The sequence below is a fragment of the Chrysemys picta genome, chromosome 23 (assembly GCF_011386835.1).
Source record: "Chrysemys picta bellii isolate R12L10 chromosome 23, ASM1138683v2, whole genome shotgun sequence".
NCBI classification, from domain to species: Eukaryota; Metazoa; Chordata; order Testudines; family Emydidae; genus Chrysemys; species Chrysemys picta.
In genome coordinates, this window is record NC_088813.1 from 7787432 (window position 1) to 7813771 (window position 26340).

The 26340-nt window shown below is 43.6% G+C and overlaps 1 protein-coding gene across 9 annotated transcripts; it reads left to right on the forward strand.

Annotated features, from left to right (window-relative positions):
• Positions 1 to 937: 937 nt before the first annotated feature.
• SRSF4 (serine and arginine rich splicing factor 4) lies at positions 938 to 25314 on the forward strand. 9 transcript variants are annotated; one of them, XM_065576997.1, is made up of 7 exons: positions 938 to 1489; positions 7095 to 7180; positions 17410 to 17552; positions 18465 to 18577; positions 21575 to 21789; positions 23571 to 23660; positions 23828 to 25314. In XM_065576997.1, the coding sequence occupies exons 1-7, from the start codon at positions 953 to 955 to the stop codon at positions 24666 to 24668; spliced, it is 2025 nt and encodes a 674-aa protein (XP_065433069.1). In that variant the 5' UTR covers positions 938 to 952; the 3' UTR covers positions 24669 to 25314. The 9 variants fall into 9 exon arrangements, with proteins under 9 accessions (XP_065433069.1, XP_023961612.2, XP_065433070.1 ...); XM_024105844.3 differs by lacking the exon at positions 7095 to 7180 and adding an exon at positions 15480 to 15592; XM_065576998.1 differs by lacking the exon at positions 7095 to 7180 and adding an exon at positions 15480 to 15592 and having other exon boundaries at positions 21575 to 21723.
• The last annotated feature ends 1026 nt before the right edge of the window (positions 25315 to 26340 follow it).

A 26340-nucleotide genomic window follows, 5' to 3' on the forward strand; every position in this document is an offset into this window, starting at 1 on the left:
TACTTGACAATAAAACACAGCAGGCTTTAGAGAACTTGTTACTTTTACAAAATGTTACACCATGTACCAACATTATGCACTTGTCAAATGAACAAAGTGCATTGGGTGATTGACACTTTTTTTTATTGTGGCATCCACTAAATTGAAACATTCACAAAAGTCCCATTAGTGCGACTTAGGGACTGATTTAAAGCCCCTTAAGTTAATGGGGTCTTTCTATTGATTTTAATGAACTTTGGATCAGGCTCCTACAGCTTCTGTAGTATTTACTGTACCATGCAGATTAAGTCTCCAGAACAGGACCTCTAATAGAGCACCACACAAATTTGGGGTAAGGATTACATCCAGTGCTTCATTTGTAATGAAAGAGGTGCCAGGGCTAGGACGGTCAAGCTTAGGCACAAATCCAGCACTGATTACATCCCCACACCCCATGGTGATATCACCACCGTTGGCCATGGCTTTCGGTGTGCCATGACGCCACATCACTACCTCTTAATGTGGCATCTGGCACATTGCATGGCCACATCACCCATCCTTCACTGTCGCATCTAGTGTGCCAAGCTGCCGGTCCTTCACTGGTGTGCCCAGTGTACCACATTACCCATCCTTGACCAGGATGCCCAGTGTACCATGTGGTCCCATCACCCATCCTTCACTGCGGCACCCAGTGTACCATGTCACCCATCCTTCACCAGGGTACCACGTGGCTACGTCACCCATCCTTCACTGCGGCACCCAGTGTACCACGTCACCCATCCTTCACCAGGGTGCCACATGGCCCTGTCACCCATCCTTCACTAGGGTGCCCAGGGTACCATGTGGCCACATCACCCATCCTTCACTGCTGCACCCAGTGTACCATGTCACCCATCCTTCACCAGGGTGCCACGTGGCCTGTCTCCCATCCTTCACTGTGGCACCCAGTGTACCACGTCACCCATCCTTCGCCATGGCACCCAGTGTGCCACGCTGCCTGTCCTTCACCAGGGTACCCAGGTGCCACGTGGGCACATCGCCCGCCCTTGACACATGGTGCCCAGGTACCACGTGGCCACACTGCCCGCCCCGGACCGTGGCACTCCGCGCGCCCCGTGGCAGCGCCCCGGCAGGGGCAGAGACGTGGCTGAGCGGGCGCCGCCCTAGGCCGGGAGGCTCGGTCCCGTTCAGTGTCGCGGCCCCTTTAAGAGGAACAGCCGGCAGCGCTCCGGGCGGCGGGTCAGGTGCCGGACGTGACGTCGCCCCGCTCCTCGTCGACGTGAGTGACGTGCGAACGTCGCCCCGCCCCCTCCGTGCGCGTTACGCCGCCGCCGGCCGCTGCCCCCCATTGGCCCCCCCCGCGCTGAGTCAGCCGCCGCCGGTCGCGGTGAGGGAGCGAGGCGATGCCGCGGGTCTACATCGGCCGCCTCAGCTACCAGGCCCGGGAGCGGGACGTGGAGCGCTTCTTCAAGGGCTACGGCAAGATCCTCGAGGTGGATCTCAAAAACGGGTGAGCGGCAGGCCCGGGCCGGGGAGCGCAGCGCGGGGGGCCCGGCGGGCGAGAGCCGAGCTGGCCCGGCCCGGCCCCGGCCCCGGCCCGCGCCTCCTGCCTCCCGCCGGCCCGCGCGCTGAGCGCGGCCGGGCCGGGCCCTGTGTGCGCAGGCGCCGACAGGTGGGGGTTGGATCGCTGCCTCTGAGTTCGCCCCACGCGGCACAGCATGGGCGGGGGGAGCCAGGACGCCTGGGTTCTCTGCCCAACGGCCTGGCCTCGTGGCCAGGGGCACGGGGTCTGGGGCCAGGACGCCTGGGTTCTCTGCCCAGCTGCCTGGCCTCGTGGCCAAGTCTGGGGCCAGGACGCCTGGGTTCTCTGCCCAACGGCCTGGCCTCGTGGCCAGGGGCACGGGTCTGGGCCCAGGACGCCTGGGTTCTCTCGTCAGCTGAGCCCCTGACTTCCCGTGACCCACAGGCAGGTCATACCCTCCCTCCTTCTCCCCCCCGCTAGCAGTGGCTCTAACCTGGGCTGTATAGAGAGGGGTCCTGCACCTAGTAGAGTATTTCCCTTAGAGGGCCACGTGGCTAGAAATCTCCCTTGCTGCAGCTGTCATAGCCTGGCAGTCCTGTGCACAAACCTCTTTCCCTCTCTCCCCCTTTCCTAACTGCTCCAAATTTATGTCTGGGTTAGAGGCTACCAGCCCTTGATAATGGTATCAATATTTCCTTTCTCCATCAATCCCACTTAAAGGGTGTGATCGCTGTGGATTGGTAGATAGGGGGGAATGGTGTGGGGGGGGAAGGTCACTACTGATCCATGCATGCAATAGTCCTAGCATAGCTCCTGCTTACATGTGCAGTTCTGGCAACTGACATCTTGCCACAGCAGGATCCTTGACATCCTGCCATTGCATTGCTTTTCCATCCATCCAAGCTTGGATTCTTAATGTGGGCAAAATCGGTGGTTTAGATTCAGGAACTTAGTTAAATGAGTCTTGAAGTTTTTACCTCTCCAGCAAGATTATAAGTAGGTGGCATGAAAAGCCTGACTGGAGTGTAGAGTATATAGTTAGCTAGGGCTTCGTTTTGGGAATGGGAAGGAGGAGCCTCTTGAAGTTAGTTTTTGAGCTAAAAGGAGTTCTCAGGATTTAATACTCTACGGTCTTATTGGTGGTTTGGCCCATCACAGGTTTAAAAGGTGACTGAAGGCACAGCCTTTAAAAAACCTGTGTGTCCTTCTTTTACCCACTATTGCACGAGGTAATACTGAAGATGACTGTTACTGAAAGATTTGAACATTCTATTTTCCAGTTCTACTGTGTACACTTGAAAGCACTTTGTATGCCCTGTATAGAGTTACGCTGTTGCTGTCTGAAAGCTCCATACAAACAGACAGAAAGAACATTTCTTAAAGTAGGAAGATGTTTAACTACAAAAATAGGCTGAGGAACCAGACAGGTTGTACCTACAGTTCATTCTCTGAAGTTGCCTGGATTTCAAGTTGGTGCTCCTCTAAGAACTTACTGTTCGCAGTCTAGACAAATTAGGAATCTAATAGCGAACCGATACTTTCCCTCTAGGTTACTGCTGTGCGTGTGGCTTTCACTACAAATGACTGCAAGTTAGTGCCATATGGGACGTGTTTAGCCTAGGCCGGAGAGTCTCAAGTTTTCTCATAATATGGACTGTGTCCTAATAGCATTTCATGGATCAACTCCCCACCCGCTTCACATCCTTAGTAACATCCCTGTGGCAACTACAATTGCTTATTTGGGAAAATATTTAATATTAATGTGTTTAGCTGCTTGAAACGAGGAAAGCTAGCACCACACAGGCCTATGGACCAGTCGCAAATGCTCCAGACCACCAGTGATTGATCCATAGATGATAGTTTAAGAATCTCTGGCTTTGATGTAATAAACTGGAGGCTTCATTCTGATTCCCAGCTAGCAGGCAATCTACATTACAAACCCCACCATAATAATTGGCCTCTGGACCTTAGCTCTACTGCTGTTGGAGATTGTAGTCCGTAGCTTGCATTCTTTGTGCTTCCACATTTCCTATTGATTTCACTTATGCGGAGTAGGATTGGAATCCATATTAGCATCTTCTAGAGAACTGTTCTGAAGCACAACTTTTGATAGGAAGATGCTAATACTATTTTCCTAGATAGCAAAGTGGGGCTTAACCTTGCTTTAAACTTGTCTTCAAAAACTTATAAGGGCCTAAGGATTGAATGGGCCCTGGACACTGAACCTACCTTTTCTTTCTGGGACCCTGCAAGTCAGGGTTGAAGCACATGCATGAATTCCCTACAGTTGCTCCTCAGCTAGGGTGACCAGACAGCAAATGTGAAAAATCGGGACAGGAGTGGGGGGTAATAGGAGTCTATATAGGATAAAGACCCAAAAATCGGGACATCTGGAGACCCAATCCTCAGCCCAGTCTGTTAATAAGATTTAAACTTCCAGGACTCTCTTGGGCATCTTTTTATAGTTTATTAAAAGCATTAGATTCAGAATCAGGAGTTTCAAAATCAGAGTGATCTGAAGAAAGACACCCAGATTTGAGAGTCAAGAACAAGATTAAATCAAATATTAAGGTTTACATGCAACTAGGAAAACGGGATTAGAGAATAGTACATATGTGTAAGATGCAGTATGATCACTGAGGAAGTAGAAACCTTAAACCTTGGAATTTCCTGACTGTCCTGTATGCCTGATTTCTCAGTCTCAGGCCTGGTCTACACAGGGGGCACGAGCTAAGTTGGTCTAAGTTACGCAATTTCAGCTACGAAAATAGCGTAGCTGAAGTCGATGTACTTAGAGCTACTTACCGCGGCGGTGTCTTCGGTGTGGTAGGTCAACTGCTGATGCTCCCCCGTCAACTCTGCCTACGCTTCTCGCTCCGGTGGAGTACCGGAGTCTACAGGAGAGTGCTCGGCGGTCTATTTATCACGTCTTCACTAGATGTGATAAATTAACCCCTGCTGGATCGATTGCTCTGGAGGTAAGTATAGACATGCCCTCAGTGTTGCACAAGTGCTAGTTCTACGCATCCGATTTCCCTGGGAGAGAACTGCTGATTAGTTGAAGCTCTTAACTGAAGTTGCCCCAAAATAGAAAAAAGTCTGTAAAATTTAACCAGCGTCTGTCAAATTTGCTAGATTAGCATGGTCATTAAACTATGCAACCATCTTTCATCCTGCTCATTTTTCTGCTTCATTGAGAACTATATAAATGCACGGTCCCAATACTGCAATTGGACATTTACAACTTCCTGTGCTCACTGGGACTCTGTGGGTGCAAGAGGCTGCCCAATGGACCCATTTGTAAAATGGGCCCAAGTCTGAAATTTCCGTCTTTCAGCGTTTTAAAGCATGGAGCATACATTATAATTTGAACGCATGGGGGAGGAGAATGTTTTGAAAACTCAAAACAGTGGATGAATCTAGTTTGCTCCATTTTTCAAGAAAAAAGCCATTCTGGAGCAAAGATATGGAGATCTTCACTCCAAAAGGAATTCAAGAAAGCTCTGGATAATTAAAAACTATGGGGGATATAAAATAGGAAGAAGGAAGTCAACATTGACTGTGGCACCTGCTATTTCTATAATTAAATTGATCTCTTCAAATAGTTAGGTGGCTCGGTGCTATGTATATTTCTAGGAGTAACTTAACAATTTCTCCTAAAAAAAAATCTCCTTTTAATTTCAACATCTGCTTTGAAATCTTTCAACAAGCTGCTGTTAACTTGGCTTGGATTTAAAATGGCAGATTGACAAAAATCTACTTTTAAAAAATATCAGGTGTTATGTCTTTATACCCAGAATAATCTTGCATTGAGTTTTTGTCAGGGTACTTTACAGTTTGCTTTGTTTGCCCTTTGATCCTTTCTCCATAACTTATTTTTAGCAGCGCTTAGCAAATGATTAAAAATTACTGCACAGTGTGTGCCTATGAGATTCGGTCAGTTTCTTCTAGAAAGTTGTGGGTTATCTTAACTGCTTAGCCTGCAGGAGATTAGCTATTCAGTATTTTAGCAGTTGGTGAGGCTAAGATTAGATGCATTGGCAGAAAATGAAACTGAAATGCAATATTATCAGAAAGTCCAAAAAAGCTTAGTTGGATCTTGATCACCACTAATGATGATTGGAGTTTTAATTTAAGTAGTTAAAACAGCATTTACCTGAAAGGGAGTGAAAACCTAGTTCATACTGGAAGTTTCCATTTTAATTCCAGTACCTAGATTCCACTCCCTTAGGTTCCATCTTCACCTTGCTCTTAGCCAGTGTTGTACTGATGACAGCTGGAGCCATGCATGTCAGAAGTGCATGAATTAAATACCTGGAAAATTGGGCATTTCAGCTTGCTTTTATCTTTTTAAAACTTGCTAAAAGCAAGCAATAATAATTCTAAGAGCTGAAAACTTTCACTTACAGGGACACCAACTTGAAATCTCTTAACTTTTTTAAGAAAAAAGCTTCTATGTAGGTGCTTATCTGCCCTCCATCTGAGCATCTCCCAAGTATTTATGTATTTATCCTCACAATACCCCTGCAAGGTAGAGAAGAATTACCCATCTGTTTAGCAGGATGTAACTGAGGCACAGAGATCAAAGCCAAAAGGGTCAAACTTGGGTGCCTAGAGGTAAGTTCCTAAATCCTTATTTAGACAAATAAGGGTGGTTTGATTTCCAAAGGTGCTCAGCACCCATTAACTTTAAAAATCAGTCAAATCAACGTAAATGCCATTCAGTGGCATCCAATATATCTAGATGGTAAGAAAGTTTTAAGTTGACCTGCAAGTGATTTAGAGAAAATTCTGCTGGTGCCTTTCTTTTCTGCTTTATTAATATGGAGGCCTTGAAGGTGTATTTCTGCTTGGTTTTTACATTAGAAATACATGGAGTGTCCAGTTTACTCTTCCTCAGCTTGTTGGAAGCTTTCTGGGATTTCTCAGGGCTATTTCTTGTGAACTCGAACACTTTAATTGAATGAGCAAGATATTTAAATCTTAACAGAAACTTCCTTTTTCCAAAGTAGTAACTAGTCACTAATGTTAAATACTTGTGAAATTTCAAACATTCTAAAAAAAATCTCTTCCCCTGTTTAATAGTTCACTGTTGTACTTTTGGTTCTTGTTATGTTGTTTTACTAGTTCTCCGGTCAGTCTCCATGCTCAGACAGGACCTGAATTTCTCATGTAAGAGGGCAAGCAGAAAAACCTTTGCAGGTTGCCTTTATCCCTGATAAAGTAGCAAAACAGGCCCAGTTTTTTCTCCTTTTGCAGGCCAACTCTAAGGAAGTCTGTCTTTGGCTGTTTAGATTATGGCAGTAATTCTATGGAGCATGTAGTCGAGTGTTTCGTTATTGGGTAAAATCTTTAACACTTGGTTATGCTAATCTTTTCATAAGAACTGTAGCTAGGAGTTGTAACCAGGAAGATTTGGATGTTCTGTATCTCTGGCACAGATGCCAGTTTTGAAAAGATGGTCAGGTTTAGTAGTTCTTGATGTTTGGATGGCTATAAATATTTTTCCTAAAGAATTCTGAAACTTAGCAAGTTGTGTGCAGTACTGATTACCTCCGTATAGAGGGTTGAAACTATTAACACTTGCTTCTAGTTCAATTTATCGCTGGTGAAGGGTGCCAGACTGACAGCTCTGAACACAGAACAACCTGGGGCCGCGGTGGAGCAGTCCATCCCAAGGTGTGAGGGGAGTTGTTTCCGTTCCCATTCAGTCCTCACCTTTTCTGCAGAAGCAGCCAACGAGAGGGCCAGTTAGAGCCAATTGTGATCTTGATTATTGTCGTCAACACCTGCCTGGTGGGAACTGGACTGAAACCCTCTGCTACACAGACCAAACAGCTGTAAGATGGTAATGATTACAAATGTGCACTGTACTTTGAACCAGTGACCTAGAAGTAAGAGGCTCTGTATCCCATTTCCATTTTGGATAAGTAATGGGACAAAATATAGAGTGGTATGTTTTCCACTGAAGAGGCTAGGCACTTATAGCTGCAGTAAACCAGGAGAGCCAGCACCATGAACCTACCTGGTCTTCTGTAACACCAGCCAGTGTTCCATGGACCAGTTTGGAAACGTCACTGGTTTTCACAGGGATATTGGTAGCTTGTATCAGTGCAGTTCTTAATGTTTTCAGACGGTCAAACACAATTTTTAACTCCACAAAAACAGGGATGCATTGCCTTAGGCTGGAGGTAGGATGTACATCAAAGGGTATGTGGGAACTACGGTATCATGGCTGAATTCAGTACTTTTAGTTCCTGTAAACTTTGTGCCGATAGCTTTGACAAGTGTCATGGCCCCTACCAGCCCAGATCACATGGAGTTCATGGACAGCTTAGTTATTAGCATCTATCCTGGTTCCTGCTTAGTACCTTTCTTCTCCCTCTGGATGTTGGTACCAGTCCCTTTAGCGAAGTGGTTCTCAAATTTTTGTACTGGTGACGCCTTTCACATAGGAAGCCTCTGAGTGCGACCCCCCCCTTATAAATTAAAAACACTCTTTTTTTATATATTTAACACCATTATAAATGCTGGAGGCAAAGTGGGGTTTGGGGTGGAGGCTGATAGCTCGTGACCCCCCCCCCCCATGAAATAACCTCTTGACCTCTGAGGGGTCCCGACCCCCAGTTTGAGAACCCCTGCTTTAGAGCTCATAAGTTGGAGGTGTCCAACACCACTTTTTGCATCTTGCCTCAGTTAGATTTTAAGCTCTGTGGTGCGAGGTGTGCTTAGTCCAATAGAACCGTTATCCTGGCTGGGGATTCTCGGTGATATAATGCACATACCTAGGTATCCAATCAAATACGCATCGTTAATGTCCTGCATTAGCCCACTGAAGTGTTATGCAGTGTAGCTATCTGAGTGTGCATGGAATTTATATCAATATAGTTAGTGACAAATCCACAGGTACAGTCTAACATTTAATAAAAATGTCTTAAAAAAAATCAGGAAAACTTCATCGGCACAGTTAGGTGTTCCGTTTGATACATATTATATACCTTAACTGAACTAACACCTCAAAGACCAGATTCTAAAACCAGGAAATCAGGAGTAAAGATGCAGTTTTACAAGAACACTTTAATTTGCCATCCACTGTTGGAAGTACCATAGACAGCTGTAACTCTGTCCCCGTGCCCATACTTGTCATATATGTTAGCAGCACATGTAGCTTGGCGTAGCTAGGAGTCTCTGCTAGAGGGTGAAAGCTTAAATTCTTTAACATGGGTTTATGTAACACACAAGGCCTTGTGACAGGCCTCTGGGAATTTCATCCTGAGGAGTGGCCAGAGAATAACAGAGTAGTGCACCTCACCAGTCAGCTACATCTGCTGAGATGTAGTAATTACTCAAAATAACAGCATGAAACTAACCCAGAGAATTAGGATCACAGGGTTAATGTGCATGCTCTTAACTCAAACACAAGAGGTGGTAATAATCACCGAGCCTTTTCCCTAGTGCATGTGCACCAGCATTGGTGCCTGAAGGAAAGATGCCAAGAGCTGTTGATTATAGTCAGTGCTGTCACATATGATGGCAACTGCACCTGTATTTTCCACTTCAGGTCCCTCGAGAGCACCCGCTCTAAGCCCCCAGTTCCTCAGCCGTCACCTCTCTGGGGTGGAGACCTACGTCCGTCTCCCTCTTGACTAGGGTTTTTCCAGGCTCCACAGTTCCCTGCTTATACTGTGATGTGCCCAGCAAGCCAAACTGTCTACACAGGCCGGCATCTGTACTTTTCTTTCTCTCTGAAGGCTATAAACAGTTGTAATTGCCAGCAGTCACAGATTACCACACAGATCTTTATAAGCAAGCGTATTTCTTTTGAAGGTGAGAGCATAACAGAGAACATTGAATAAAATAAATAAATTAAAAGAACCTGTATGCATGCCAAAAAGCGTACCAGAGGTCACCCCAACCTCAGCCTTTCTCTCTGGTAGGTGTCAGTCCTTCAAAGTCACCTGCTGGGTTTTTCCCTGTGGTTACAAGTTCATAACTGCCTCCGAGTCAGAACCAGAACTAGCACACCCATCCGTAGGATAGTCTTTCCTTTATACAGCTTTGGCATTTGATCTTGAGACTCTGGGAACAGGTGAGAGAATGGTCTTCTCCTCAGAGCGTAGCTTCCCAAGCCTGGGTTTTTGCATATCCAGAGGTGGGGAATTTGCATTCATCTCCTGCTAGAGCAGGGGTGGGCAAACTTTTTGGCCCAAGGGCCACATCTGAGTATGGAAATTGTATGACAGGCCATGAATGCTCACGAAATTGGGGTTGGGGAGCAGGTGAGGGCTCTGGCTGGCAGTGCAGGCTCTGGGATAGGGCCAGAAATGAGTTCACAGGGTGGGAGGGGCGCTCTGGCTGGAGATGTTGGGGCTAGGGATGTGGGGTGCGGGGAGGGTGCTTCAGGCTGGGACTTAGGGGTTTGGAGGGTGGGAGGGGGATCAGGGCTGAGGCGAGGGGTTGGGGCATGGGGGGGGTGGCTCAGGGGTGCAGGAACCAGGCGGCGCTTACCTCAAGCAGCTCCCGGAAGCAGCGGCATGTCCCTTCTTCGGCTCCTATGCGGAAGCACGGCCAGACGGCTCTGCTGCGCGCTGCCCCATCCTCCGGCACTGTCCTGCAGCTCCCATTGTTCCTGACCAATGAGAGCTGTGGGGGAAGCATGTGGAGCAGAGGCCCCTGGCTGCCCCTACACATAGGAGCTGGAAGGGGGACATGCTGCTGCTGCTTCTGGGAGCCACGCAGAGCGCCCGATCCTGCTCCCCAGCTGGAGCACTGGAGCGGGGCAAGCCTCAGACCCCGCTCCCCAGCCGGAGCTTGAGAGCCGGATTAAAACAGCTGGCGCACCGGATGCGGCCTGCGGACCATAGTTTGCCCACCCCGTGCTAGAAAGTACCCTGGTGGCAAACCACTTGACACTGTTTGTCCCAAAAGTCGATTTTTGTCTGGCACATTGTTTAATACAGACCTTTTGAAGTTTATAACATTGCCCAGGGTTCACATCACATTGCCACCCCAGAGAGGTTACATACAATCCTGGCCCACAATAATACATACATGCATTTATTATAGTGCACTCCAAAAATAGTTAGTTCAGTAAGGTTTTGCTAGGACATTGAAGGAACTTGCAATATTGGTCACGAGTGCTACAAGTTAATGATAAATATTGATGGGAATTGAGCCCTGGCTTTTAAAACTGTGTTGTTTGTTTTTAAATTGTTCCCCTTTCCAATTTTCTGCAACTCTCTGAAACCAGAAATAGTTTCAAGATAGTTCATCATCCGACTCCCCCATTGCCAGCTGTCATCAGAATCCCCAATAGGCCATGATGCTATCATTTCAGCTCTTAGAGTAAGGCTGTTTGTTGGAAGGTTTGGGGAGTTGGGGCACCTGCCTGGCTTTCAACATGTCACAGGTTAGTAGGGAACATGCATGGTAGCACAGAGTTAGGGTCATGGCCCTATTATGTAAACAACCAACAAATTCAATGGCACATTTCTCACTTATTTCAGAAGCTCCTGGTGGCTGGTAAAGAAGTCCCTTCTTTGGCATTTACCATATACATGGATTCAATGGTCCTACAATGACTTGAACAAACTAACTTCCTTAACTATTACTTATAGAAACTGTGTTCTGGTGCAAGAGTAGGTGTTGGGGAAACATGGGTTCCATTTCTGGCTCTGGCACTGGTTTGCTATTACCTTTGGTAAGTCACAGTCTCTGTACCTCAGTTTCCTCACTTGAAAAATGGGGTAATTTACTAGGCATGTTTCACAAAAGACAAAGTCACCCCACCCCAGAGAGTCCCCCCACCTTTGTGAAATGCCTCAAGATCTGCAGATGAAACAGCGCAGTAGGATCCAGGCCTCTTATTATTTTTCACCGTTTATGCTCTCTCTCTACTATTTGCATTCAGCTCAGCTTGGCCAAAAATAGATTAGTCTCTGACTTTCACGTTCTCCTGTGCTAGCACTATAGTGCAGTGTTTGTATATACTGTACATATTTGTAAATATTCTCCCATTGCATTTATTGGTTGTAGGCTCAGTAAAAACGGGTCTTTAATAACAAAACCTAACCTTTGGGCCAAATTTGATCAGAAATTGGCTTACTTGTTCAAAGGACCACAGTCCTATTTATGCAGACTCTGTAGGAAAAGGAGGACTGTCTTTAAGAAGCTTTTGTAACAGTAAAAATCAGCTGAAGTCTTTCCTATAATCATAGTCCCAGTGTGTCTAATTCATTACTTTTTATCCAGCTGCAAGGATATCCTAATGGCAATTAAATACGTTCCTTATTAGCTGAAATCATTACAAGTTCTTATACTCCATGGGCATTCAGTCACCTTGAGATTTGTTTCCAGAAGATCAGTTCACATAACTTCCTTACAGTAATAGGCACTTTTCACCAGTTTTCCTTCATTTTCAACAACAGACATGAAACAAAATTGAACTAAATGGTGCCATTTGCTCTTCCCATCACCACACTTGAGATCTCTTGTGCAAAATGCTCTTGAACAATTTGTGGTTAGTGTCCAGTCAAAGCTAGAAGATGGGCAGGAGTGTTTTGAAATCTGTAAAGTCTTTTGCTGGTCCGAGAGAAGCATCTGTGCTGAGTTTCTGCTCCCTCCTTCAATCTGGGATCTCGTTTTGGCTTTGTCTGAGAGGGCCAAGTCTGTCTTTATAAGGAGGGACCCACTTAAACTGAAAGGAACAGCATTTTTCCTCTCGGTGAACAGAAGACTTTACACAACAAATACTTTAACCGGGAACTCATTTCATACCTGTATCTCTAGCTCAATATATCTGGAATATAAAACACTTGTTAATTCATTGATTAAATTGCATTTAAAATTGTGAAGGCAAAAGTAACCTTCCTACAGCAATTAACTTGGCTTCAGTACACATTCTGTACCTCTTAAGACATTTAACCACATAAAATATACCAAGGTATACTTCATAATGGACATATATGCAGTGTGCAATTTTCGGATGTTAATTTAAAATGTCCTGTCTCCTTCAAACTTACTGCTTGACTTTCTCTTCGGCAGCCGTCTGCATGACATTTTCAAGTTTATTTCAAAGTTCAGCCATTTAGAAGTGTCTCATTTGATAGCAGGAAAAGTCTCTCCTGTTCCCTCTTCCCCTTCCCCACTACTCATAGTTCAAAAACAGCACTTTTTTTAGAAAATCTGCAAGAGATAAAATATTTCACTTTTAGGCAGAAACCAAGCCCTGGTGTTTGAGTTAGGTGGAAGTACAAATGAGATAATGGAAACTTAACTAGCACTTTCTATCAAATGGATTCTCTAATAAAGAAAAAAAAGTCCTTGTAGAAAGCTAGGTTGCTACTGTAAGCAGCATTTCAGAGTGATTTCATGATCCATCATCTCCCAGAACCCTTGTAATTCACTGGAAGAGCTTTCCTACTAGTTGAATTCATTGGATTAACTCATGTCAACACATGTGGAAAGTAACTGCAAGAAAGTCTCAACAGATGTAATTAGAGTATTTCCAGCCATGGCAAGAATACTGATATTTTACCTGACCTCGCCTATGCCAGTTAAGTGCTGCCATCAGAGCAAGTAATATTTAACACAGCACTTTGCTCAGGTGAGCCTGTTTCTGCTACAGGTGTTTTCTCAGGCTTTGCCTACGAGAAGAAGTTTAGGGAATTCTCAAAGTCCGGCTTTGGGAAGCATGCAAACTGAAACTGTGGTTCGGCTGAAAAGAAGGAAGACAAATCTGTAGCTAGTTTTTCTTTAGAATCTCATTAGAGTCAAATGAAACACTAAGCAACCTTGTCAGCAATATAAATTGGCAGTAACTAATTAAGCCACAGGAGACCACAAGCCCAGTTGAGTTCTGGTGTAGACCCATGCAACTCCATTGAAGTCAGTGAAGTTCTAGCATAAACCGGTGGTGGGGAGAGTGACCGTTTTTGGGTTCCATCTGAAGTATGTGATTTTAGAACTCGACCTGTCAGGGACTCCAGAGCTGTCCATTCACAAGCACCAGTAAAACTTGTTGGAACCTCCAGTGTCTCAGAAATTGTCTTTCAATACATTGGTGTATGGAGAGGAGTATGTGGGCCCAAAGCATCGGATAGCTGGAGAAATGGCAGAATAAATGGAGTAAATTTCCTGTAACTATTTGGGACCTTAAACAAGTTTTTAAAAATCCCATTTGTCTTCAGCTTTAATAAAAAACTCCTTCAGGTGGTTTAATCTGTTGAAATTGGCTAGAAATAGGGGTGTGTGCTTTTGAGGTTTTTTTCTGTTTTTTGATACATGGACAGTAAAATGGTGCAGCGTCACACAATCTGAAGTAAATGGTATTGAGGCTTTTATTAGGTAGTTTTAGGGCACATTTAAAGCAGTAACAGTAGACATTTAAAAAGATTTACTTGCACTACCACCGTATAACAGCAGATTCAATTGCTATAGTTAGGGCTGTGTCAGCAGTTGTCATTTCTTGTGGTGTGAAACTACACTTCTAGGTATTTATTTAAACCATGTGGTATGCGATACTTATATTTTAAGGGAGGTGGCTCAGTATTATCTCTGGGTTGTGTGGGAAGTCTTTAATGTTCTTTAAAAACAAGTATCACCCCTCAGTGCTTTTATAAAAATTTGCTTACTGTTTATAAATAAACGCTTCAAAGTTTTTTTCAGAAAACCTAGTTCTCTCATTTTTTTTCCCCCTTATCCATCATGTGAATACCTGCTTATTCTAGAGTTGCTTGCATGTTACATACTGATGATACTGTTTTTATTGGGGGTATGGGACAAATATTAAAAAATTCTTTTGGGGGTGGGGGAAGGAGGAGAGAAGATGTAACATGGTACCTATCAGATCCTGCTAAGCAGGACTTGTCCTGATCATATCTTATGTGGGAAAACTTCAAGGAAAATTCAGGTTCTGTAGAAGGTGGTGTCGGTGACTCCTGCATTCTCCAGACAGTCCTAAACAAGTGCTCGAACCTGGTGTTAGATTGTGCTGTGCTGCTGAAGGTGCTCTATTTTGGTGTGAATTATTTGAGTATTCATCATTAAAAGTACCCTTGACACTCTTAGAAAGAGTAGGTTTGTTGATCTGGTATTAGGATCACATTCACATAATCCTGTTCCGCAACCCTGAAATTCTCCACCCCACTCTTGAAGTTTCAATAAAAAATATTATTGTTAATTTCTTGCGTCAAAAACTTTGTATGATTAGGTGTCTCCCTGGCACCTAGGGAGACACCTAATCAAGGGTTGGAGTAACTATAAATATAGTAAAAAGAAGAACAGGAGTACTTGTGGCACCTTAGAGACTAACAAATTTATTAGAGCATAAGCTTTCGTGGACTACAGCCCACTTCTTCGGATGTAGTCCACGAAAGCTTATGCTCTAATAAATTTGTTAGTCTCTAAGGTGCCACAAGTACTCCTGTTCTTCTTTTTGCGGACACAGACTAACACGGCTGCTACTCTGAAACCTATAAATATAGTGTTACAAAGCAATTGAGTTCCTGTATCAATGTAAGGGGATATTGCTTTATTTGTGCAAACAGAAGAGGGGTGGGGTAATGACATAGTAAAGTTGGATTGATCAGTTTCACAGATGTATTTATTGCTGTGATTAAACAGTTCCAAGGGACAGCTCCAAGCCACAGTTCAGCACACATTGCCCCTCTTCTGAGGGGAGCATTTATTTGCATGAAAAAGCAACTACGATGATACTTGCAGTGGCCAGACAAGAATTGTCATGTTAAATATTTAATCAAAATGTTTCACATTTGCATAATAAAGATCTTCTAGTGTTAATGGGTATTAAAGGAGGAAATGAAAATGTTTATAAAATAAATGACCCAAGCTAAGAGATCAGAATTTGTGTACACTAAAATTTACGTAGGTTTAAATTTCAAACCCAGATACATTTAAAACCATTTCCTCCTTTACTTGTCTGCTCAGACCTTAGTTCAGGATTCTGTTTGCCCTACAGCAGCCAGAGATGTTGCAGCCAGCTGAAACGGGGCTCCCTGTACTGCTGTACGGGGCTGTGATGCCATCAGCTATTGCAGGGGAGACTGTGAAGCCTGAACTGGGTCTTGGAAGGTAAGTAAAGGGGGAATGGATTTCAAATATAGGTGAACTCTGATTATCTGAACCTAGATTGCTTGTAATTTCTGGTATGTTCCCCCCACCTATTTGGATAATTGGGATTTACCTGTGTTTTGTCGTAAAATATCTGTGTGTTTATAACAGTTTGACACTGTTACTTCTTTGGGGGTCAGGAGATCTGAGTTCTTTTCCCAACGCTGTTGCTGTGCAGCCGTAAGCATGTCACCTCAGTTCTCTGTGCCTCAGTTTCCCCCCATGTAAAACGGAGTTATGGTTACGGTTGGCAAAAAAAATAGGAAAACTCTTGTTTAAAAAAAAAAACCCCACAAAAAAGTGTCCATTTTTATCAAAACTTCAAATTTCAAAATTTTCAACCATGTCCAATTATGATATTCCCCTTCCTTTTATGAAGTTTGTTGAGATCAGTATAACTGTTTGTTTTTTAAAAAACCCTACAGCCACTATTCTCAAATGTGAGTGGCAGAGGTTAGCTACTTTGCAGCCTGACCTTTTCATTGACCTCACTGGCACCACTGGACCACTTACGGATTTTGATTCCTGAGTCTCGGCACTCGCATTTGAAAATTTTGGCATTAGCTTTTCAGTGCATCTTTAAATCAGGGCAGCAAGTGGTTTCCAGTCTTCTATGCCGCTCCTATAGTGTTGCTGTCTTGCAGCAACTAACAAAAAAACAGTGTGCTCAGAAATGCCCACTCAAATTAAAGTCTTAGTTTTAAGATTCACTTCCTAATTGGCATCTTCCCCCTCCTGTCTCCCCATGTGTGTATCCAGAGCCCTGAGCAAAGCTGGTGCAGTTTTTGTTTGAAGCACAAGCTAAGGCCCTGACTGCAACCTGAGTTACACTGACTACTAGTCCTGTACTTAGCCTCTGAACCTCAGTGGAATTTCACATGGGTGTTTTTTGTCGAAGGTTTTGTGGGGTCTCTGTATAAAGGTCTTATGACTAACAAAACACCATAGGGACAATTCTGCAGCCACTCTGCACACAGCTCCCAGTTTCAGGACTTGGGATTTCCACACACCCAGCACTTGCAGGATTGGACCCATACCTATCGTATTCACGTGGTTCATTCATATCAAATGTTAATATAGAGTGGTGGATAGAGTGGATAGAGTGGTTTGAGTGGTGACTTTAGGGAAAGCTCTTTGGTACAAGGCTAACTTGAAAATCCTAATGAACTATGCGTCCAACCCCATTGCCATAACATCTACTCATGTTACTCAGACACCTCCGTGCTGTCCCCAGTGGAGAGGAACATTACTCAACCTCCCTGATCATCTCCCTTTCTTGACATGCCTTAATACTTTACTGTCTTGTAGCACCTTCTATTTCAGGAGCTCACGCCATTTGCAAACACTGATGTGGGTGAACACCTCTGGTTCAGAGTTCGAGGAAACTGAGATAGCGCGAGATTACCTAACTTCTAGCAAAGCCTGTGACAGAACCAAGAATGGAACCCAGGTCTCGTAATAAACCGGTCATGTTCACCAGAACCGCCAGACCGCTCTAGCTTTACTGTAGTAAATGATGAAAGAGAAGTGTAGCACCATGCTTTGTAGGCCAACAAATTGGGGAGCGTGTTTGTTCTGTGGCCTGGGATCCTTGGCCAAAATCTCCCTGCCTTTGGTCCTTGAGGGTTGGCTACTGATGGTCATTAAAAGTCTGGTGCTGCCTTAGGTAGCCAAGCTCCATGGACAGCGAAAGTACATATGTGATATGATTTGCGCTCGGTGAATATCAATATCTTGGGCTGTGCAACTTTGCCTAAGTTGCTTTTGTCTCCTCCTAGGTATGGCTTTGTTGAGTTTGACGATCTGCGTGATGCAGATGATGCTGTTTATGAGCTAAATGGTAAAGACCTTTGTGGGGAGCGAGTTATCGTTGAGCATGCCAGGGGCCCCCGACGTGACAGCAGTTATGGTTCTGGACGCAGTAAGCACTAACATGCATTTGTATCGCGGTGACTTTTTTTTTTAATTAAGATATTTCACTTAAAAAAACACGGTAATTTTTTAAAAGTCATGATATGAAGTTTGAATAATTTGTTTTTGTAATTGTTAATGTAAATATTTAAATATTTATCAATTTGCTAATTGTATGATATGATTTTATTTTACTTAATTAACTGATTAATAAATGTATGAACACAATTTCTTGTACCATTATTATTAATTTGTTTGTTTATTTTCTAAGTATTTGTTTATTTGTAATGTGATTGTTTAACATAGACTTAACAAAGACCTCAATGTTTTAATTAAAAGAGTCCTTTGAGGCTAAGATGACTGCCTGTTCCATTTGCTGACCTTGGGTTACCTTTCCATGAGTGGCTCTTTGACCTTTGTGGCCCTTGGCTGACCAAAAAAGGAAGCCATGTGACGACCGCAACCTTTTCCCATTAGACCTGGGTGGTGAGGATCCCAAGGGTTAGAGACAGATGAGATTAAACTGAAATAGGTGCCTGAAAATCTATATTCATGTCAGATATTCAGAAAACCTTTAATCAATGTAAGTAACATTAGTAAACTGGCTTTAGTGATTTGGTTTCTTGTTTCAAAAATTATTTTTTTAATAACTTAAATTTAATTGCATGTTAACTGTAACTGTAATTATAATTCTACATCCTTGTAATTCTGGGCTAGTGTTGTAGTTATATATTTTTTAATGTTTTATCTCTGTAATTTTGTCTTTTTAAACAAGGAGAATCTAGCTTAGTCTAGAGGGTGGGGCAAAGATTAAATGTATTTGCTGACATATTGGGCAGAATAGTTTATTTATCTGGGGTGTAGACTAAGCCACTCCACCTCCCTAGCTGAAGTATTGCTGTCTGCTTGTCACCTCCTAAAGGTGGATATGGTTATAGAAGAAGCGGAAGAGATAAGTACGGTCCTCCCACCCGTACAGAGTACAGATTGATCGTGGAAAATCTGTCAAGCCGTTGCAGTTGGCAAGATTTGAAGGTAGGGGGCCCCTTTTTTTACCCTGCCTGAGTTGAAGATCAGAAAGGGCATAAATGACATGGTAATTGTGAAGCCAAGGAAATTTTGTGTGATCGTGTAGCCGTTGCACCAGCTAAGCATTGCTTGTTGTGAGGGAACACGCTATTTAGAACAGCTCCAATCAGACCCTGTACGCTGGAAATATTTGACTTTCAGAAGTTCTATGCTCTCCTTTTAGTAAGTGTAAATACACTCTCACACACAGACTTGAGAATACACGTTTGAAGTAGTACACATATACAAATACACATATTCAAAAGCTATATATCATTATATGGAATCTTGAGACATTCCACTTCATTTCCATATATACACATGTATGTTGTAAATGGACTTTTGGGAGAACATTAGTATTTTCATTTAACATAAGCTTGTGCACATACGTAAAGATACAAACAAACAAACAAACTTGCCTTTAAAACTCTGCCAAGTCAAACCAGACTTTCATCAGACCTAGGAATTGAGTCTTCTCAAATTTGAAGTTTCCTCCATCAACTTCTGAAGTGCTGGTGTTTGAAAAAAGTTTCAAACTTTAGCCAAAAGACTACATGTTTTCACGTGAAAACAACTCGCCCGTTTTTTAGGAAACTTTCAGAAAAATTCTCTTCCAGGCTGAGAGCAATCATACAAAATTTCAATCAACGTAAAATTTCTCAAAAATTGTAAGGAGCTGAAAATGATAGGAAAAACTTGGGTAACTCTTAACTATAGGCCACAGCACATGTAGTGATTATGGTGTGTGTGTGTGTGTGTGTGTGTGTGTGTGTGTGTGTAAGTAATGTCTTCCTGTAGCTGCTTGATTACCCTGTGCCCTCTGTTGTGTAAGAGGTTAAACTTTTAATGAAGAGCATTCTTATGATACCAATCAGCCATCATCCAAGCTATGGATGATTTAAAAGCATTTGCTTGTTCTTTGGGGGACTCTTTTTTTTGTGCTTTTCTCCTTGAGTTACCAAGAATTCATGTTCTCACTTTCTGAAAACTTGCAAGTGGATCAAAGGTCTGATCTTTGGATTTGAGTGGGAGCCAGGAATGCCAGAGAGCTAATCCTGGCTCTGCCATGGACACCCTCTGCACCCTTGAGCAAATCACTGAATTCCTTTGCCTTAGTTTTTCTGTTGGTAAAATTGAGCTAATAATGATCAACATCACAGGGGTGTTTTGAAGCTGAATTAGTTCATAGTTCAGATATAAAGTATATCATCAACTGCTTATTATTCTGTGAAAACTCTAACTTGCTACAAACCTGTCATGTAGGTCTTGTTTAAATAGCATTTTATGTTGTTGAGAACACTTTAAACCACTGGTAGCTTGTCTTCAAAATATATTGTTTTAATACCAGAAGCAATTGGAGTGTATAATGGAGTAATCCTGTGCTGGATTCAGGTTTGTGGGGGAGCAGAAAGGGGGTTGAGTTAGCACTAAAGCATCTCAAGACAGGAGTCTGGTGACTCAAGAACTGAAAATGATACTGACCTCTACACGCTGTTGGTACTGCAGCCTGAATCAGTGCTGATTGAAAGTCCGCACCATCTGACAGGCTGTTTGGGGTAGGACAGAATCTGTGTGGTCCTGATAAACAAATGTGCACATCACAAAACCCACCACCATGTTTAGCAGTCTAAGAAGGGAGGCCAGGGAGTGAATGAGCTGGAAAATGGGGCCTCCAGGACAAGTCTGAAGTACACTAGCTAGGCAGTAGGGTGAAGGACGCATGTCTGTGCTGCCCCTATTTTGTTATAGGGCTTCAGTCACTTTTTACTGGTTCCCTTTTTTAAAAACACGGCTTCTTAAACTTGACGGTAAAAGGTAAAAAATCAGAGTGCAAATCTTATGTTTTTTAATTACCTCAGGTTAGAAGAAACTTGCTCCAATCCAGAGCATGTCTTACTGCATCCCGGTTACCCATTTCACATAGGTTTCAGAGAGGTAGCTGTGTTAGTCTGTATCAGCAAAAAGAACGAGGAGTACTTGTGGCACCTTAGAGACTAACAAATTTATCTGGGCATAAGCTTTCATGAGCTAAAACCCACTTCATCGGATGCATGCAGTGGAAAATACAGTAGGAAGATTATATATATATGCAGAGAACCTGAAAAAATCGGTGTTGCCATACCAACTATAAGGAGACTAATCAATTAGTTTTGGTCTCCAACAGAAAAACCCTTCAAAAACAGACTCCAACGAGAAACTGCAGAATTGGAATTAATTTGCAAACTGGACACCATTAAATTAGGCTTGAATAAACACTGGGAGTGGATGGGTCATTACACAAAGCAAAAACTATTTTCCCCCTGCTAATTTTCCCCTTACTGTTACCCACACCTTCTTGTCAACTGTTGGAAATGGGCCATCCTGATCATCACTACAAAAGTTTTTTTCTCCTGCTGATAATAGCCCACCTTAATTGATTAGTCTCCTTATAGTTGGTATGGCAACACCCATTTTTTCACGTTCTCTGCGTGTATATATATCTTCCTTCTGTATTTTCCACTGCATGCATCCGATGAAGTGGGTTTTAGCCCACGAAAGCTTATGCCCAAATAAATGTTAGTCTCTAAGGTGCCACAAGTACTCCTGTTCTTTTCCCTTTCAAATAATAATTTGCATCAAAATTACTGCTGCCGTGTTTTTACTTGACTTGTTCAGAAACCTGGCCCTGCTCCTGCAAAAATCCTTTTTGGATAAAATTTGCACTAACATCAGTGGGTCCTTGCTGATTGGTTGTGTTTATTTTGTGTGGGCTGTTGAGCACAATTACAGGAGCCTGCAAGAATCATTAGGACTAAGACAGCGCAAAAGGGAACTGTTCCCCCCGCTTGCCTTAGGCAAGCCAACCAATGCTGCTTTCTGCATGTAAAAGAAAAGATGAAATGAGCAGTGGGGGGAATAAACAGAACCAGCATGAAACCCTAAATCTGTGGATTCAAAGGCAATGTTTTTGTCCTTTCCTCCCAGGATTATATGCGTCAGGCAGGCGAAGTGACATATGCAGACGCACATAAAGGGAGAAAAAATGAAGGTGTGATTGAGTTCAAATCCTATTCGGATATGAAAAGAGCCCTTGAAAAGCTGGATGGGACAGAAGTGAATGGCAGAAAGATTAGGTTAGTGGAAGACAGGCCTGGATCCAGACGGCGCCGCTCCTATTCCAGAAGCCGAAGCCATTCGAGGTATGTTTTCCATAATACCTGTGGCTCTTAAAGTCTAATCGAATAGCCAATGCCAACCCCTGGATGCTTAGAGGTACGCTGGGTCCCCAGGAAACGGAGTTTTTGGTGACAGCCCAAATGAGTTGGAAGTAAATGACTGAGGAAAATTGGTTCACTGCTCATTGGACAGTGTGCTCCGTGATGGACACTTTTTAATACCTGATACAGTAACTCCCCTCTTAACGTCCTCTCGCTTAAAGTTGTTTCGATCTTACGTCCCTGCTCAATTACAGAACATGCTTCTTTTAAAGTTGTGCAGTGCTTCACTATAACATCGTTTGGCTGCCTGCTTTGTCCACAGCTGGCAGCCCCCCATCAGCTCCCACCCGCCCACAGTGCCTCCTGCCCACTGCCAGACCCCACGGATCAGCGCCTTCCTCCTCCTGCCCGCGGCAATCATCTGGCTTGCGGCGTTCAGGAGGAAGGGGGGAGGAGCGAGGACTCGGCGCGCAGACTCCCCCTGCCTCCTGAACACCGCAAACCAGCTGATTGCCATGGGCAGAAGGAGGGGGGAGGAGCGAGGACTGCATGCATGTAAAGGGGGAGGGGGAGAAGAGGAGGCAGGTTATGGGTGGGGGCTTAGGGGAAAGGGTGGCGTGGGCGGGCCGAGGGTTGAGCCCCCCGCCCCGGTGCTTGCAGAGTAGGGGAAGCTGCCGCTGCTGCTGCGCAATGTACTTCTCCTAGCCTACGGCACCTTCAGCCTCCTTGCCTGCCTCATTGTCTCCAGGGCCAGTGGGCTGTGCCTGTGTGGGGTAAGGCGGGGGCACCTCCCAACTATAGTACTGTACTGTCTGGCTAAAGAAAATTTCCCTGGAACCTAACCCCCATATTTACATTCATTCTTATGGGGGACATTGAATTCGCTTAACCTCATTTCACTTAGTTGCATTTTTCAGGAACATAACTACAACGTTAAGTGCGGAGTTACTGTATTTGTTTTACCATAATACCAAGGAGTGCCAATCACTGACTGCACTAGGTACTGCGCAAACAACACTGCAGTGCTGTAGGGTTCTTGCCAAACTGTATGCCTTTTACCACAGTGGGAAAGCACGTGATAAGTGGCAGAAGTAAACATGCAGAAGTGTCCGTAAAACTCCTTCTCCTCTTTGAAAGTTCATAAATTTCCCACTGTACCATTTATTTTTTGGGAGACCCCTCCTGCTCTTCTGTAGAGGTTGGCTATTTATATGGTGTGTGCAATATGGCACAAGAAAAGGGCTTCAACAGAAAGGAAAATCTTCATGTTCAACTCTCTGTAGGTTAGTAGTGTTGGATTTTGTAAGACAACCCAATCAAATACTTTAAGTCTTGCCTGTAAATTTAAGGGTATCTTAAAGTTTTTACTCCTGGAAAAATATGTTCTGCTTTTGGGGGGGAAATCTCTGCTTAGACCCAGGCACCCAAGTTCATTTGGAAAGAGCTAGTCTTCACTTCCCCCACCTACAAACCATTGTGCTTCTGCTTCAGATGGGTAACCCTGTTCAACTCCAGAAGTGGCAGCATTTCCAGTATATAGGAGCGAGAAATAAGATACTGTGCTGTGGTGATTTATAGGTATTTCTAGAGTCCCCATCTATAGTCTGTAAAATGCTTTGGAATTATTCCATCTGAAAGTGGGAGATAATGTGATAGCACATCAGTAACTCTTCTTTAGTCACGTGGGGTTTTATTGAACCAGGATCAGTCGTGATTCTTTCCATGGGCTTGGAATGACGTAATGCCAACTCCTTTCGTTTTAGGTCTCGCTCTCGAAGCAGACACTCTCGTAAGAGCAGAAGCCGTAGTGGCAGTAGCAAAAGCAGCCATTCCAAGAGTAGATCAAGATCCAGGTATACTTTTGTGGGGGAGAACCTGGGGAAGTGTAAGAGGCATCACCCTAATGCTGCAGCATGGGAACTCTTTCTTGCTTCATTTGTTTACCAAAATTTAATAGCAAACGAGAGCCAACCCCATGTTCAAAAGGCTGATACGTCACCATCCACTTGTGCTTTTTCAGGTCTGGGTCCCGTTCCAGAAGCAAGAGCCGTAGTCGAAGCAAGAGCCGTAGCAGAGGCCAAAAGGACAAAAGCCGGAGTCCAAGCAAAGACGATAAAAGTAGGAGCCGCAGCAGGAGTGCGGAGAAAACCCAGAGCAAAAGTAAAGACAAAGCGGAGGATGCCGTCCAGAACAACGACGACGCAAAAGCAAAGAGCAGGAGCCCCAGCAAGGAAAAGAGTAAGAGTAAAAGTAGGAGCAGGAGTGGGAGCAAGGAGAGAGTGGAGGAAGAGAAGGAGAGCGTGAGGAGGAGTAGGAGTAAGGAGAAAAGCAGGAGTAAAGAGAGGGAGAAGAGCAAGGCTAGGAGCAGGAGCAAGAGCAGAGAGGAGAGTAAGAGCAGGAGTCGGAGTAAGAGTAAGGAGAAGAGGAAAGGACGGAAGAGGAGTAGGGATGACAGCAGAAGCAGGAGCAGGAGCCGTAGCAAGAGTGAGAAAAGCAAAAGGCGCAACAAGCGAGACAGCAGATCTAGCAACAAGAAGAAAAAGAAGGAAGACCAAGAGCGGTCTAGGTCTAGATCCAGGTCCAGGTCCAGATCCAGATCCAGATCGGAGTCCAAGGAAAAGGAGCAGCTAAAACCAGAATCTGACAAAAAGGAGGTAAAAAATGAGGGTGAGGAAATGGACAAAAGTCATGAGTCTCGGTCCAGATCTAGGTCAAATTCTAAATCCAAACCAAATGTCAAATCAGAATCTCGGTCCCGATCAAAGTCAATTTCAAAAACTAGGTCCCGGTCCAAGTCTAGATCTAGGTCTGCCTCTAAATCACCATCCAGATCTAGATCAAGATCTCGTTCGAGGTCCTAAACTTGCTGCAACCACACTTGAAACTATATGAAAAGTCTTTTGTACATGTTTGGTAGTTGTAGCACAAGTGATTGAAGTAGAACACATGTCAATGCTGTACATTTTTAACTACCCTAATGGTGTGTCTGTAATTGTTCAGTACAGGGCTCCCTCTCTGCAATGCTTTCTGGATCAAGGCTATGCAGCTCATTTGCTGGCTTGTAGAAAGATCCCCTTTATAACACAATCCTCACTAGAACACCAAAATCCCCTTGTTTTCCAAGAGCAGCCTTACAGAGAGGAAGCGCTGTACTTCGATGGGTTTATAAGGTTGGAATGATGACTGATAGGTAGGTATGGTGACTTCAACTATTTTTGCCCTTGAACTGATGCCCTTTGATGTATGCCATTTAGTGAAAGTGCTAAGTCTTAAGTTTCATACTACTTTTGGTTTCATATTTTTGGATTTACAGAGTTGTGAATAGCACAGTCAAGGAAATAGATACCTGCAGTAACCCATAGGGGAATAAAAAGTAGAGTTCCATATTCTGGTATTGTGACAATATCCTTGTTTTATATTAAATTTTTTTATTTTATTTTTCCCCGTCTTGCAAAGTACAGTGATCCCTGTTTCCATGAAATTTGAATAAAGACTATTTTTGCTTGATGACATTTGGTGGTGGTTTAAATGAAATTATGCCGTGATTAGCCACTTGACAATAAAAAAGATAGATATCTTTTTTATTGTGTGTATATATATATATATATGGAACATGCAACACTTTAGACCCAAAATACACGTTCTGGGTTCAGAAAATCCCAAGACCATTAGAAGAAATGTCTTCCTGAACACTTATTTTAAAATCCAGTGGAAATAACTTATTCAGATTGGAAACACTTCCTTGCATTGCTTGGAATGACATCATTGTATAGAGAAGATAATTATTGTGAAACTGACAAACCTGTTTTCATTGGTCAAGTTGAGTGAAATACAAGCATCAGTTTTCATAACCTAAGGAAGAAAATGTGATGGGTTTTTTTTTGTTTTGTTTTTTGTTTTTCTTTTTTACTGGAGTGCCTTTAAAGGGGCATTGTCAGCGTAAATCACCTCTGTCTGAAAATATTTTATCTACTATTGGTACAGCTAACTCCTAAGATTAGCCTAGCTGAAAGACTGGGGCAAAACACAGGTTTCTGTTGCTCAGTTTTACTTTGTGCAGCTAGCAACACTTTGTACAGTCAGTTCCATTGTTTCCTCTGTATAGTCGGTCTCATTTGTTCAGGTCTTCTGCATAGCAACAGAGAGGAGAAAAACATTTGGTAAAATAGAAACAAAACTAAATCTATTAAAATTGGCAGGAAGTCTCAAAAGCAGTTTCAGATACTGCACCTGCTCCTCATACTGACTAGAGATAAGGTGATGGGGTTCCAGGAGTTTACTTGTATTAAGTCATGGTTAATGTGGAAAATCCACTTTTTTTTTAAGCGTTCATCAGAATTGTGCTACAAGAAAGCTGTAAAAGGAGAGAGCCGGTCTCTTGGGAAGCACGCAATACCCATGTCCTCATGGCTGCTTTTGGTTTAGCATTCTTTCCAGCTTCAGAGCCTCATGGTTCATATTGACCATTCTCAATAGTATGGTGAGATGGGAAGAGAGCCTCCAAGAAGCATAAGAGCTTGTAAAGTTAGTTTC